This window comes from Ceratosolen solmsi, unplaced genomic scaffold (genome assembly GCF_000503995.2).
Source record: "Ceratosolen solmsi marchali unplaced genomic scaffold, CerSol_1.0 scaffold35, whole genome shotgun sequence".
Lineage (NCBI taxonomy): Eukaryota > Metazoa > Arthropoda > Insecta > Hymenoptera > Agaonidae > Ceratosolen > Ceratosolen solmsi.
In genome coordinates, this window is record NW_011948423.1 from 225,649 (window position 1) to 242,424 (window position 16,776).

Here is a 16,776-nt window from a genome sequence, read left to right on the forward strand (position 1 = left end):
CCAAGACGCAAATGTATATATATATATATATATATATATATATATATATGTATGCACACTCGCACGCACACGAACACACGCACAAACAATAATATAGTGTAAATATTAAATCTAAAATTGGAAACAAATTGTCTAATTAGTTTTTAAATACATCATTCAAAGTTATAATTTATATTTTATTTTGTTTAATAGTGACATTATTTGCCATTGAATTTTTCTTCTAATTGATTTTCGATCATATTAATCTATACAAAATCAAATACACATATATACTACTACTAAAAAATAAAATATTGAATATTTAAGCGTATTATTAATTCTCTTTTATATCAAGATCACATTAGTTTTTTTAAAATAATTTTCGTATTCAAAACATCAGCATCTTAATGTATTATATAGAATTTATAAAGTTTAAAATCTCGTCATTTTATTTTTTAAATGCATAAGAATGTCTTCACTGCGTTATAAAGATGTACTCGATTTAAAGTTCATTTTAAACGTTATAAAATTTAATTTTTTAGTTAAAATAGTAATTTTCTTTACTGAAAATTAATTGTAATACAACTTTTGTATAATAAACCATCTTGTGAGTTTATAAAATAAATGTTTTTAAAACAAATTTTATGGATAGAGTTTATTTAATTTATCAAATATATTATAGTAAAAAAGTAATCATAAAATTAAAAACTCACCAATTAAATAGAAATGAAAGGCTGTATTTGTTTTAATTATACAATTAGAAATTGAAATAAATTTTTATAACAAGTTGATTTATTTTTTTCAAATACTTTCTAAGGCTTGAAAAGAATAAAATTCTTATTTATTTACTTTTTCAATCACTTGCATTAATAATACCATTCAAAAATATCATTGGCATAAAAAATATTGCTATATCGAAATTTTTATTTGTGAAATTCAACATTTTCATGCAACGAATAAACAATTCTCTTGTCAAAGAATAAGTTCATTTAACATAAATAAAAAAGTTTATATGCGACTAAAGAAGAATTTTCAATTGACATACACTTGAAATTCACTATGAATTTATAGTATTACAAATTACTTAATGCAAAGGCTACGTTTAGTCGATAATATTTATTAAAAATAGGATAAATTTCATGAAACGAAAGTAAGTATAAACTTGTAATATACTTAGACACTTTTCAGCGCACTTGTTGATTTGCGGAACAAAAGGTAAATAAACAAAATTGATAAAAAAAAAACTCCTTCGAATTATTAAATTACATTAAAAGTTGTTAAGATAAATATTATATAATAGATGTAATATAATATAAAGATATCAAATTAATAAACTTATTGCATTTGAATGATCTAGGAATTAAGTTGTTTATGCACGTAATAAATTATGAATTCAATACATGAAAAAAATGCTAACATTGTCTGATAAAAAACTATGTAATTGAATCTAGAATTTGTATATGCTATATGTTTATTAAAAAAAAGAATATAATATTTTAATATCATATTTTAAAATACGGTCAATTTACTATGTTTCTAAATAAAAATTTGTAAATAAAAACGTTTAACTGTGTGATAAGATAAACATATATTCATAATACTTTCATTTTTTAATTTATCTTTATTTTATAATTTTGTCGATATAATCAATAAATATGTACATTCCATACTAATATTTAATTTCATTTTATCTATAAAATTAATCGAATTTTATTGAAACATACACTTTGCATCATCTTTCCTTATTTTATTATATTATTTAATTCATTTACTTTGGCAATTTCTATTGAAACATAATCATTTATATTCTATCGATTATATTTTAACATCTTACACCATTAATTGACCATTAAAACGTAATATTAATTAGGCTGTAAATCTAGTATTAGTATCAAGACAAGTGCTCATCAAATGTTCTTAAATTTAAAGTTTTCTAATTATATAGTTTGCTAATAATATTATTTATATATTAAAATTACTTTCAGTGGAAAAAATATGATGTAACTCAGGGTCAAGTCCCTCTTTACAATGTCTAGTAGGCGTTAATTTACGACTATTAATTTAAAAACCACTTTCCGGTCAGTCAATAAGCACCGGCGATCTCTTTAATTTTCAGATTAATAGTCGAGTAATGCAGCACATGTACATACATTTGCTTTCCGGCGTTAATTTTCATAAATGCAGTAAATAGAATTAATATGTTCTAAGGAATCAAACAGTTTATAATATTTGGTATTTGTTGAATATGACATTCAACATGTGAAGGATGATATAATCGTATCGGCCATTAGCCATATAACAAATCAGGCTACTGAAGACGATCATTACATCGGTAACTGATTGATTATATTAGTGTATAATTAGCATGTAAATATAAATTTTTTGGTTTTGAAAATAGCGCATTGTTAATGTTTTGATGGTCTGTGGAGATGAGCAAAAGTAATATTAAAAAATGGGCGATATATTTCTTTATTATTAAACAAATATAATGATGAAAAATTAGCTAGTCAAACACTAATAAAGATAATCTTATATAAAGATAAACAAATTTTAATTCTTAATTTATAAGTCTTGTATTTCATTAATAAATTTAGCATCATTTGAAAATAAATATTTAATAAATAATTATTGATCGTTATAAATTAAGTTTTAAAAATAAAAATTATAGCTATTGTTTTGATTTTTCTTGATTAATATTAACAACCAGTAATATTATTCAGAAGTTTATTCAAAATGTGTAGTCATAATTCAATTACAATTTACCAAAAAACTGACAATATTAAAAACATAATAAAATATTATTTTGCAAATCGATAAAAAAAAAAATATATATATATATATAAATATAATTATATAAATTGTACATTACCACATATAATGTTATTTATAAGAGTCAAAAATTTATTTCATATGAAATATAAGTGTTTTTGTTTAGCAAATAAGTAGATGACACTATGCATCAATTCATTTCTAGCACAATATTTATAAAATCCTTCTTCGTGTGTTTGCATACCATTTAATTGCGTAATTGTATTAAATTCTCCAGTAGCAGGTCTACGCTTACAAAATTCAAATGACGAAATAACATAATATGAAAAAGGCTTTCTGAACATTATATGAAAATTAATTGTGACGCCCATTCTATGTCAACATACTATGTTTTCACTTTTTATATATTAAGTGTGTAACAATAATTATAAGCTAAAATTGATTCAATTTACTAATATTTAGAATTTGACTATTTCCATTGAAAACTTTAAGATTTATTTAATATATTAAATTCATTAGTGAATTTGATAATTGCATTACAGCATATATAAATAAAAAAATGTTATTTTTATTAAGCCTCGACGACAGTTTTATAAATAATTTAAATAAACAATATACACTATAACTGATAATTAACAATGAGCAAATGTATATGATTATTTAAATAGAACAAAATAAATATATTTCGATACTTAATTAAGATAAAAATTTGATCCATATTTATTAAATTTTTTAAAAGTTATTTACTATTATTTTTAGTATTTTTATATTTAAAATCAAAATACCCTCCAAATGGATAAAGAAATGGGATAGACGGATAATCCAATTCTGCTTATCTGAAAAAAGACACCATCAATAAATAAAGCATTAATAAAGCAATCGTTTTATAATAAGATAAGATAAATCTTAATAATAGTTAATGTTTTTAATTAATTTATATAAACAATGTAAATTTTGTTTCCAAGATAGAGAGGTAAGAGGAACCATGTTTATATGTGCTGAATATTATTTTACGCGTAAAGATAATTTAAATTAAAAATCTCATTATACGCTCAAACGATAACAAATATATTTGATATTAGATAATAAATATGAATGAATGAAAAACAATTATTGTAATCTATTAGAATTATTCAGAAAATTTTTAATTAAATTTCTATCATAAATGTAAATTACAAAATGAAAAAATAAATATTATAAAATTTAATAAATATGGATCAAATTTTTATCTTAATTAAGTATGGAAATATATTTATTTTGTTAGACATACAATTCTATCTATCAATTCAAATTAGGACACTAACGAGGTTTCAGTTTTGACATAAAAAGATATAAATAAAAATGATCTAAATAATAGAAACACGATTAATCGAATAATTAACTTATGAATGTTTCACAATTCAAAAGCTGAAGTGTAAACACTTTAATTTTCTCGTATGTTCTAAGCAATTTATAATAACGATAAAATTATGATTCCTACTTTAAATACAAAGAAATATTGCAATTATTAATTTTGATGGTATTGACGCAATGTGCCATGTCGGTCGCAAGGTTGGATAGACTAAAACGAGAAAAGCAGGGTGATAAAAGGCATACAGTAAATAGTTGTACAAATGCTCGCAATGCCGTAACCTCTACGTACATATGTCTTTACATGAAACAAATATAAATTTATGTATAAATAAAAATATATATACATCGAATTAATTTAAATAAAATTTTATTTTATTTGATATGCATATTATTGGATTGTTGCTTATAAAATATAATGTTTTTAAGACTGACTCTAATTAAAATCTAATTAATCGCTTAAATAATATCTATTTCCAACAATTGTATTACAATTCAAATACACTTATCCAACTAGCACTCTGAATTTTATTATAAGTAAATTTTTTATCAAACAAGGTTATTATTGAAAAATAGATATTCTATCGTTCTTTATTATCAAATTAGTTATATCGATGTATGAAGTTAATTTATTAAGCAAAAACAAATTATGAAATACAATGGATGAAATCAATAAGAAAACAATTAAAAGGAACACTTAAATATTTGTATCAGAATAACATTGTAATTCCAGATAAAAATAAAAATTATTGCAACCATTAAAAAAAAAATCTTAAAAATAAAGGAAACCAAAAATACGCGATTTTTCATTTATATTCTTAATAAATACATATAATAATAATTCGATAATAATAAATACATTGAAATTCATTCTAAATAAATGATCGATGTTGTATTTCAATAGAGTGTGAATTAAGATAATTGATCATACTTAATAATTTAATTTATAAAATATTTAATATATTTATGAAAATTTTCTATCAAATAATTCTTCTATGTGTATATAATAAAATAAAAAATTGCAGCATATTCATTAGATATTAATAAAAAATATATAATTTTATTTTTATAATCAAAATATAAGTGAATTACTTAAAATTAATGTTTTAAGAACTGATGATTTTTTAACTTATACAATATGAATAAATCAAAATGAAAAAGAATAGAATAATAATTTGATTAATAATAGCGTCAGTAGGTACTGTTAATATAACATAATTTAATTATCATTTAATAATAGATTTTTATAATAATATAATAAAAATATTTTTTATCAGATTACATTATTTAAATCCGACTAATGACTAATTTTTCTTCTATTCAAAAATTAACAATGAAGAAATTTTCAGGGCCAATTGAACTTTTGCTGCTCGTGTATTATTTTTTTGCATTTTTTTTATTTTTGTATCCTAGAAATACGATAAAATTTTAAAAATAATTATCCGTTTGTATTTTCAGATTAATACAAATTTTAAATGATATATTTTTTAGTATATAGTACATATCGTAAAAGAATATCAGAATAAGAAACTTATCAATGTAATAATTGTATACATTTAACGTGAAATTTCATTTTATAATATTAACATTTTTTTTACGTATAAACAAAAAAGTAAATGTATGAAAATAGTCAAGTAACACAATATACATACCATAAGAATGATACTTGTTAATAAACATAAAATTTTATTCTAATGAACCATAATATAAATATAAAAGTATTAGAAAAATTCAATGGTGATTAATTGATACAGTTTGTTAAGATTGTAAAAATATAAATTTAAAAAATTATATTATCTTATCGAACTTTAATAAATATATTCGTTATTATTACACATAAACTTTTAAGAATGAATGGTTGAATATTCGTCAAATAATACAGGATAAATAAATATACGAATCGTATGAAATATAAGAAGACCATTGAGTGTATAATACTTTATTACGTAAAAATTTTTTATTACCAGTATACAATGCCGGTAGATATAAAAGTTATCAGTAATTTGGCGATTTGATTAAAGTATACATTGTATGTTTAATAAAAATTTTATTTAAGTAATACATAAAAGTATCTTTCTCGTTCCGTACTCATGACCGTACAATGCGACCTCGTTCGTTTAAAACTAGCAATTTTTTCTACCCCGATTTACTTTTCCGATGTTTATCATTATCCTAGTCAATAAAGTTTTGAACTTTACAGTGAACAAGAAACTTTGATAATTATCTGCCGCGGCAATTCATATCAATGATTTTATTTATTTTCGATTTTATAGTCGAAATGAAAACGATCGACTAATTTGCGAATATTTTAAACCATAATTCCAGGCACAATTTTTTATCCTAATCGAGTAAACATTTTTCTAAAATAATAGGGTCTCAGCATCGCACTCACATTAAATTATTTATCTCTTTATCTTATTACGCCCATCCTGAATTACTTTAGTCACGAATTGAAGATTACCTCAATAGTTTTAATTTTTTAATTTCAGATGGGAAACACGCTTATAGTGACAACGCTGACAAATGTTACTAAAAGTTAATATCAATATAAATAAGTGATATATTTACTATATATGGGACGCCAGTAATTTGACACTTATTCCCGATTACAAAATGCATAAGTAATTTTATCAAGCTTACCTCCTTTATCGCAATAAGTTTCTAATTTACACAATTTATCAAATTGAATAATTCGAATTATCATTATTTTATATTATTATACATCTTCATTATTATACATATAAGTTTATATACCTTTATTTATATTGCTTTGTACCTTAAAGCTGGGATTAATTATAATATAAAATATAAAATATATAAAATATAAAACTTAAATGTTATAGTATGAAATTTCGATTCAGCTTAAAGTAAAATGTTTTTTTTATATTTGCATACGTTTTACATTAAATACTAAAAATATCTTTCCAAACTTTTTAGTCAGACTTCAAACAACTAGCTTCAACAACTTTTATAGAAGGAGTTGGCTTATGAAATATTTAACATTTATTTTACATTTTACACATATTTTTTTTATTATTTCTGAGTAATTTATAATTTTTTTCTTAAATAAAGACATCCATTTATTTGAATTGCGATATCATACCATATATTCAATATTTTTTCAATGCAAATTGACTTGTACAATAAATTTTTTCCTTACTTTTCCGTCCAGAAGTCATATTAATTTTTTCTTTTTTTGTTAAAATTTGGCTTTCACCAAAATTATATTAAACAATAATAATCAATTAAAACCATTTCATATAAACTATTTATTAATTGATGCTGAAATAATAAGAAAAATATCTTAGTTTTCATTAAAATACATACATGACGATATGTTAATTTTTAAGATTATCACATAAACTGAGCAATTATTTTACAATTTCTTCGTTGTTTAAAGGATAAAAATTAATGGATAACTATGATGAATACATTTGTATGCATATAAGTGAGATAAGATACGATATACGGAAGTACCTGCACATTACATAAAATAATTTTGAAATCGCTTAATGGAATCGATTGTACATTAAATTTATTGTTCTTTGGATTATTCTTATATGTTTCAATTTTAAAATAAATGTATTAAGTTTTGTAATAAAATATTAATAAATTAGGTTGGTACAACAATTTCGGGTAATCTTTTAAAATAGTTGTTTTGATCGTTGGTCTTATCGACTTTAATCTTTAAACATAAATTTATAACTTACATTACTATTAATAATCAATGATAATATGGATTAAATTATTTTTAATAAATATTATAGTTTTATATTTTTATTTATATTAATATATAAACGAATAAAAAAATTTACATTTTCTTCAATTACTTTCACTTTCCGTTTAATAAAAATTATGTTTTATAAATTTATTTCATAGTAAAAAAATTTCTGTTCCTCATATATTACGTAAAATATAATGTATAACTAGTAAATGATTCATAAACATTTTAAACGCTGAATAAAAACAGATAAATGTAATTTATCTTTTTTGTCGCCTTTAAATGAAATAAAAATAGCAAAAGTGGCAATAAAATTAAAATAAATTAGTAATGTTAAGTAGCTCCTTAAGAGTTACAAACGTAGCTTGGATTAAACAAAAAATCTATATAATTTAACATACTTGGAATGAAAAAGATAAAAATGCCTTTGATATGAAAAAGAATTATTCAAGCGAATTTAAATAAATGAAATAATGCGACTGAAATTCTATTTTACAAATTTATACAAAAGGAGAAATGTGTTGTTGTCTAATTTAAAAAATGTCTGATATAAGCAATAGTATATTTGAATATTTTAAAATGTTTTCTAAAAATAGAGAACATGACGTTGTTCATATTAGATAAAAGTAAAAAAAAAAATAAATTAAATAGACGTAGTTTAAAATCTAGAATAAATACAATTTATTTACATTTATTTACAAATTTATTTACAAATTTATCGTATATGAATGTAATATATGAACATAACTAAATAGATAATTTGTAAATTTAGAATTTAATTTGTTGAACTATGATAAATATAATTATTAATTTTAAACATTAAACGGTTTCTTGAGTCTCCATCCTCTTCATGCATAGAAATCAATTACTTTTGTCAATTGTTCTATACGTAGAAATGTATCTGTATATGTGTGTGTATATATATCTATATATAGTAGTCACTAAAACGTAATTATACTTGTATTCTAAATATTCATAAAAAGTTATTGATTGACTATGAATATATCCACAATCTTATATACCATTTTGATACAATTATCATTTTATTTGAGGTATTTATCTTTTCCTTCAATGTACATACATGTACACATTGAAGGATATACAATTCAAATTCAAAAATATATCTACACACACTCATCTATATATATATATATAGATGAGTGTGGGTAGATATATTTTAAAATTTTAGTTAAATTATAAAGTTCAATTATAAAATTAAAAATTAAAATTAAAAATATTAATTTGGCCGTTAAATGATTAAATATTTCAGTCAGATTTAGCTGTATTAAAATATTCAATTCCCATTAATTATCAACCATATCTTTGTGTTAACATTTACATTTACTCAAAATTCGATTTTATCAATAATTCCAATTTTCCTGCTACGTTATTTTTCACAATTATCAGTATCCTAAATTGATAATTGATAAGTGAATTTTAAAACATTCATATATTCAGTAAATATTTTATATTCAATTCAATTAGAAAACTAAATAAAGATATACTTATAATTAATTATAAGCATGATTGTTTAGTATTTAAAGAAATTATGAAATAATTAAATTTTAAATGAAGATTAGCTTAATAAAACATGTTTGATGATAGTTCGTTAAATACATTGTAAATATATTTATTCTCCAAAAAATATAAATTAATATTTAACTTAACCATGCCAATCCATTATTATAATATAAGCATCTATATTCTTTTACCACGTTGAATAATTGCATATTTTCGATAAATAATTATTTTTGAAAATAACTACAATATTTGAAAATATGACAAAATTGCATAAAATTAGTGTTAATTCTATTTGAAACTTTAAAAATTTGTTTGGTAATGAGTAAAGTGATATTTTTGTTATAACTTTAGATTGAAGGCACAAATAAGACTTTTACGCGTTATATTTACGATGAAGAATCAATCACTCATTGGCAAGAATGAGGAAACATGCTAATTTGATAGAAACTGAAAAGATCTTTAAACAAATTATTTCTATTTTTGTTATACTATAATTGAAGGGGTAAATTTAAACGCTACTTAATTTATAAACTATATTCGTAATTACATGTGTTCATAATTATCTCTCTCTCTCTCTCTCTCTCTCTCTCTCTCTCTCTCTCTCCATATATATATATATTTTTTTTTATGATGTAAAATTTACATCATCAATTTACCTTAATACGTTTTAGTTAATTATATTATTGATTAAGTTTATGATCGATGAAAAGGTCTGATAGGGAAAAGGTACTTTGTATTTAACAGAAAAAAGCGTCTTTGTTGTAAACAGACTCGCTTGGGATGGTAGATAATTTTGTATTACTAATCGCTGGATCGGAAAATTCACGAATTTAGATACGAAGACTAATTTTATGAGTGACATTGAACAGCGGGCTATATTTTTAAATAAAGTAATAACATTATTGTCGGATTTTTTGGCCCATTATATAAGTATTGATTTGGCAATTATTGGTACACGTAAAAAGATTAGATCGATTAACCAAAATCTCGATCGATTATATTTAAGGATATTAGCATTTCAAATAGTCATGAGGGCATGCTATAAGGTATACTATATACACTAATCGCATCACGAAGCATCATTATCATTTTTACACATTTCAAATATCTTTGCGAAAGGTGAGTCAACGACGATAAGCAAAAAAAAACAAAAAAAAAGTAACTCCGTACTATCAAAAGTTACTGATAAGTAAAGATAGAACAAGTGTTTTTCCGGCTGGCGATAATATCGCTTAAAAAGATCCACATGCCGATATGTTTGCGCGCCTGTCTAATTATGATTTAGTAGGGGCAAGTGATGAATGCCGAAACGATTCAGTGGCAAACGTCGTCATAATTTAGTGAGAAAAACCCCAGGCGCCACGGCGTGCGTAAACCAATCCCTACCACAGCCCGTGCGATCTGTTGTCACCTCTCCACCTACGCACTTTCGGTTTGTCAGTCCAAGTGCGGCACTCGAGCGTCTGGCACGCAAGTATCAGTCAATCGCGGGGCTCTCGACGAGGATTATAAATAACATGGCGACGGGCACGGTTACGACCCTGGGGCAATTGCCCAGGACGATCGAGGATTTCGGCGTTCATTTGCATAAGGTAAGAAAGCGGGGCGATAGCGCGCCAACTTCTTATTCCTTTTCGCCGGCGTTTACCATTATCGATTCGGACTGTCATTTCACAGAACCTGGCCAATAAGATCCAGGGGAACTTTGTAAGCTCGGCCTTGAGCGCGCACATAGTGCTGTCGATGGCCGCCTACGGCGCTGGCGGCATCACCGCCGAGGAGATGCGATCGGCCCTGCGACTGCCGAAAAACGACGAGGAGGCCTATCGGGGCTTCCAGGAGTTCATTACCAGTCTCGACGTGAGTCATGATGAAAAGCGGGATTTCGTCTCAGGGCAATTTGACCTTTGCATTCAACGGCGCTAAACCCCGATAAGCCGAAGCCCACCGCTGGCTATACAGAATTTTGAAAATTATTGGCACGTTAGAGGGTATTTTCGGGAGACGAAATTTCTCTGCTTGCGATGCACGCATTTCACTTCTTCTTTCACTTTGAGTCTTAGTAAATTTACATTTTTGCTTAAGACATTATTTTAACGACTGTATTGCATGGTTTTTTCACTTGACGCGCTAATGTTGCGCGACAAGAATAAATATAAAGACGGGTAGTTTGTACTTTTAGACAAAATTCAACTGAACTTATCAATAAAAGAGATTTATATATGTATATATAATAAAGCTATGTTTGCAGTAATGTACTATGGTTAACATAACATGTTGGTAATTGAGGATAGAACGAGTCTTTTAATAATACGTATGTCCACACTAAGATAACAATTGAGCGTATTAATTGTAATCTAGCAATCAAAAAAAAAAAGAAAAAAAAATTGATAAAAAGAATTTTTTTAATTTAAAAGAAAAAGTAGGCTTTATCTTTATGAAATTTCGATCACAATTACAGTAATAGAGGAAAAATATTAAATGAAAATAGTGCAAATGTGAATGGAAAGCACCAATAGCTTAAATAATGTAATATATGCGAATACTATGGGCATTTTGACAAATATGAAAATTAAAAACTATTTTAATTACAAATTTTATTCGCAATTGGACAAATTATGGAATCTCTTTATGATGTATTTGAATATTTTAATATTTAAAGGTCTATAAAATCTTTAAAAATAGTAGAGCTTGTGTTTTAATCAAATTAACACTAGTTCATTACACACGCGCGCGCGTGCGCACACATACACATCATTCGTTATAATAATTCTTTGTTATACATAAACATTTTACAATATTGATTTTTTAACTAATTACAAGACATTTTTAATAAGTGGTCATCAAACATAAACATAATACGTGTAAATAGTTGCTAGAATGTACCTAACATAATAATCCTACGAATAATATCGATAAATCTTTTTCAACTTAATTTAGAATGTTTCAAATGTTACCCTCAAAGTGGCGAATAAAATATACAGTTCGAGCCTTCTCAAATTGAAAGACAAATTCAAAAATCTCAGCAGTACACATTTTGGCTCGGAAAGTGAATCGTTGGATTTCTCAAAATCAAATGCTGTCGATATAATCAACAAATGGTGTTCTGAACAAACGAATGGGAAAATACAAGACATTATTAAACCCGGTACATTCAACAATATACTTTCACATTATATTAACCCTATATTGCCATTTAATATTTACAAATCTTTTACAACTTATGATATTCATAATTCGATTTTTATCCTCCCCCCTCCCCTTAACAGAACAACTAGGTGTTGACATGAAATTAGTACTGCTGAATGCAGTATATTTCAAAGGAAATTGGAAAAAACAATTTGTTCGCGAACGCACATCATTGGCACCTTTTTATACTAATGAAACGACTACTGTAGAGGTTCCCATGATGAACGTCGTGGATAAATTTCATTATAAAGAGCTAAGTGAACTGGATGCTGAATGTCTTATTCTTCCATACGCGGTATATGTATATTTTGTTATATTTGACTAAAAAGCAAAATATCCCCATAAATTCCACAACAATTGCCATTATACCGTGCAATTTGACAATGTACAACCGCGTCTGAAAATTCTCGTATTAAATTTTAGAATGAAGATGTGAACATGATAATTATACTTCCAAAAAAAGTCGATGGTCTAAAATACGTAGAAAATAATCTCGAAAAATTCTCATTTAATTATGAAACAGATTTGAAGCATTATAAGCTCAAAATTGATCTTTCATTGCCTAAATTTAAGATCATAAGTGATATTAACATGGTACCATATCTTAAAGAAGTATGCAACGAATTTCTATTTAATATTAGTTATTCATTAAAATTATATTTTTATTAATTTAAAGTTATTTATAGATGGGAATGGTTAATATGTTTACTAATGAAGCAAATTTCAGTTCAATTTCCGATAGTCCACTAAAAGTGGACGATGTATTACAAAAAGCTTTTATTGAAATTAACGAAGAAGGTAGCGAAGCGGCCGCAGTTACTGGTAAGTACTGAATTATTAATTTCATCTCCCCTTTTCAAATAATATTATTAGCAATCTTAAAAAATATGTGCACTCATTATTTTGTATGTAGCATTTTTTATTCAAGTCAAAAGCACTTAGAGGCTTTATTATGACTGTATAGTTGCAGCGATTAGAGATTTGAAATGTAAATGTTAAAATATGAAACTAATGTTCCCATTCACGTACTTTCTTGAATTAATTTAATTTTAATAGTCATAAGGACAAATTAATTGTCAATATTATACTTTAATGTTAATTTAATGTTTCATGCTCAAGATAAATATTTTTCAATTTATTTAATTGACACGCTGTAAAAGAATAATTTTTCACGTTATTTCTTATGATATTTTTAAGTCATTTATTACATCTTCATTACATGTTTATATAATAGCAGTTTCTTGATGACGAAATCGTGCAAAATGTTTAATAATTTGTATATATTATAGATTATTATAAAATACAATTTTGTTATTAATTCGGTTGACGACAGAATTTTGTATAACAACTTTCTGCCTCTAGTTAAAAAGTAATTATAATAAACTCATAAATAATTGATTTTTATATTTCAATGAAATGAAGTCATATTTTCCAAATTTTTATTTTACATCAACAATTTCTTTATGATATTTAATGGTTGCTATTATATTGTCGTAATTTAGATATTAAACATATCGCATAAACTGTGAATTCCAGTAAAGAATTTATGTAAAGGTTTTAATTTTCATTCTTTTATTAATATTGAGAAAAAAATGTATATACTTGTGTTGGATTTGCAAAAATATTATTATACTTATACTATCATGATTACTAAGCCATTTGAAAAGTACTTCATTCCATATTTTTATAAACGTATAATTGACTATTACAAACTATAAATTCTATGTTGCATAATTAAGTTATATTTACTCTTATAAAATTAACACTCAATTTACATAGAAAAATGTTCAATTTTTTATTCCTTATTAAAATTATTTTTTTTAATTTTATTTTATCTAAAACAAAGTAATTCACGATTTAAAAAATTACCCTAAAATTACCTATCATTAATACGAAAAATACATAGCAATATGATATTGAAGAAATGCTTTTCTACTATTATTAACTTATGTAATTTTAGTATTTCGATATTTAAAATAAACAAGCAATAACGTGCTGACAGTTCGAAAATTCAAGTCACTCGTAACTAATTATAATAATGTTTATATTATTAGATAATTATTTTTAAAACAATGAAAAGATTAAATGAACGGATGAAAGTTAAGTTTTGACTAGTTCGCACCGAAAAACCTTAATATTCTCGCATCCAATGATAACACGGAGCATTTGTATATTTCGCACATGAGCTCTTTATGCAGGAGCCTTTAGATGAAAATCATTCGTTATAAATAAATGAAAACAACATTGTTTTAGCTCTTACAATGGTGAAGTTGTCTGTGGTACTACCTCCGATCCCATTTGTCGTGAACAGACCATTTTTATACAAGATCGTATACAAATCAAACACGTTATTCAGCGGCCGCATTGTCAATCCACAAATTTAATAATTTATTTGGACTATTTCTTAAATATTTAAGATTTGTAAAAGCGAATTCAAGCTCGACCTTTATGATACGTAAATTTTGTGCTCTATGTTTTAAGTAATTAATTTATGTTATGTGAGAAGTTTAAATGTGTAATAATGTATACTTTTTGTGTTGCAATAAATGTTATATTTATAATTTTTTCAAAATCATATCATTTCACTTACACTGGCATTTTCTGTTTCTATTATTATTTTTACTGTTATTTTTATTTTTTTAGATGTAGTAATGCATAAAGTATGTAGTGCTGAAAGTTTTATATAATAAAACTGCAAATTATGAATATTGCGTACTTAGCAGAAAATCTATCGCAGTACTGTAATGAGTTAAAAAAATTGTTTTTTGTTTATTTTCTTTGTAAAATGTATACGCGTGTCTAATTATATGTATTATATCAGTATTTATAGAAAAAATGATTATTAAGTCCAATTTGTAAAATAGAAAATTATTTTTTTAATAAAACGATTCTTTAAGTGGAATATTAAATTTTTTAAGTAACTATTGTTCTTAAAAATATAAAAGATGTCCGTAAATAAATACTGACACTTTTTATTTCAAGTGATATTAGTTTGGATTATTTAATTCTTTTATTAAATTAAGTCGTTAATTTTATGCTTAGACAATACTTTATGATATATTTTTTAAATCATTTTGTTCAATAAGATTAATTTACCGAAACCCAATTAATTTATAATTAACTTTCAACCAAATTTAATACTAATCTATGCAATATAATGCATACGAGCGCTTAAATAAAACTTTACTCCCAATTTCTCCATAATATGTTTATGTAATTTTTATTATTAAATTATAAATTTATATTCATTAAGTTCGTTATGATAGTAAAAAAAAATAAAATTCCTATGCAAAATAGTAATGTTAATAAAAAGTCAATACTAATACTGTGAAAAAAGATGATACTCTAAGATATATATATTTACATAAATTATTACATTATTATAATTATTTTATTAAGTATTAATTTTCATATATGTATGTACCACACTTAAATGTATTACATTTTTATTTAGGTTTGAGCATGAACTATATTTTACCGTCATACATTGAACCTATAAGAAAAATAAAAGTGGACAAGCCATTTCTATACAAGATTGTCTACAAATTTACTACAATTTTTGCCGGAAGAGTTGTTAATCCATTGAAAATGTGAATGGTAATAAATTTTGATCAGATCACATAATGAAATTAAAACAAAAATTAAACTTAATATAAATTCCAAGATTTTATTAATTTTTTTAAAATCAATTTGAAAATCTTAAAAAATTCCAATATAAAAATTTAATTTTGCTCTCTGAGAAATTTCACGACTAATATGATATAAATCTACATATAATTTAAGTATAAATAATGGTCCTTATGTATGCATCCACCATTCAACATGTTGAAAAATTAAATTAATATTATAATATAAATTAATAGATTATTGTTAATTATATTGATTAATTGATATTAAATAAATATTATCTGATTAAAATCTATAAATCAAACACATTACACGTATCAGACTTTTTATAATTTATTTACTGTATTACTATTATTGAATTACTACTGACAATACTAAGTGTCTGTGCTATTCCATTCTACTCGTTACATATATTACAGTGAAGTAAGTTATAATATTTTTACAAATCATTTTCGATATACGATTTATTATACAAGAGCATATCGTGACATTTAATATTCTCTTATTTATCGCCTTAAAGTATTTTAGAATGCTTATTATTGTATTTAACAATGTTTTAGCAAAGTTTCTTTTACCTTCGCTTCGCTCAATGCGTTAACTTCGTCACGAAGTCGACGATG

The 16,776-nt window shown here is 24.3% G+C and overlaps 1 protein-coding gene across 1 annotated transcript; it reads left to right on the plus strand.

Annotated features, from left to right (window-relative positions):
• Window positions 1–10,998: 10,998 nt before the first annotated feature.
• On the plus strand, window positions 10,999–16,732 carry LOC105362083 (alaserpin-like). Its single transcript, XM_011499418.1, has 7 exons — window positions 10,999–11,200; window positions 12,281–12,488; window positions 12,610–12,824; window positions 12,953–13,141; window positions 13,216–13,351; window positions 15,984–16,126; window positions 16,717–16,732. The coding sequence occupies exons 1-6, from the start codon at window positions 11,084–11,086 to the stop codon at window positions 16,121–16,123; spliced, it is 1,005 nt and encodes a 334-aa protein (XP_011497720.1). The 5' UTR covers window positions 10,999–11,083; the 3' UTR covers window positions 16,124–16,126; window positions 16,717–16,732.
• Window positions 16,733–16,776: the final 44 nt, after the last annotated feature.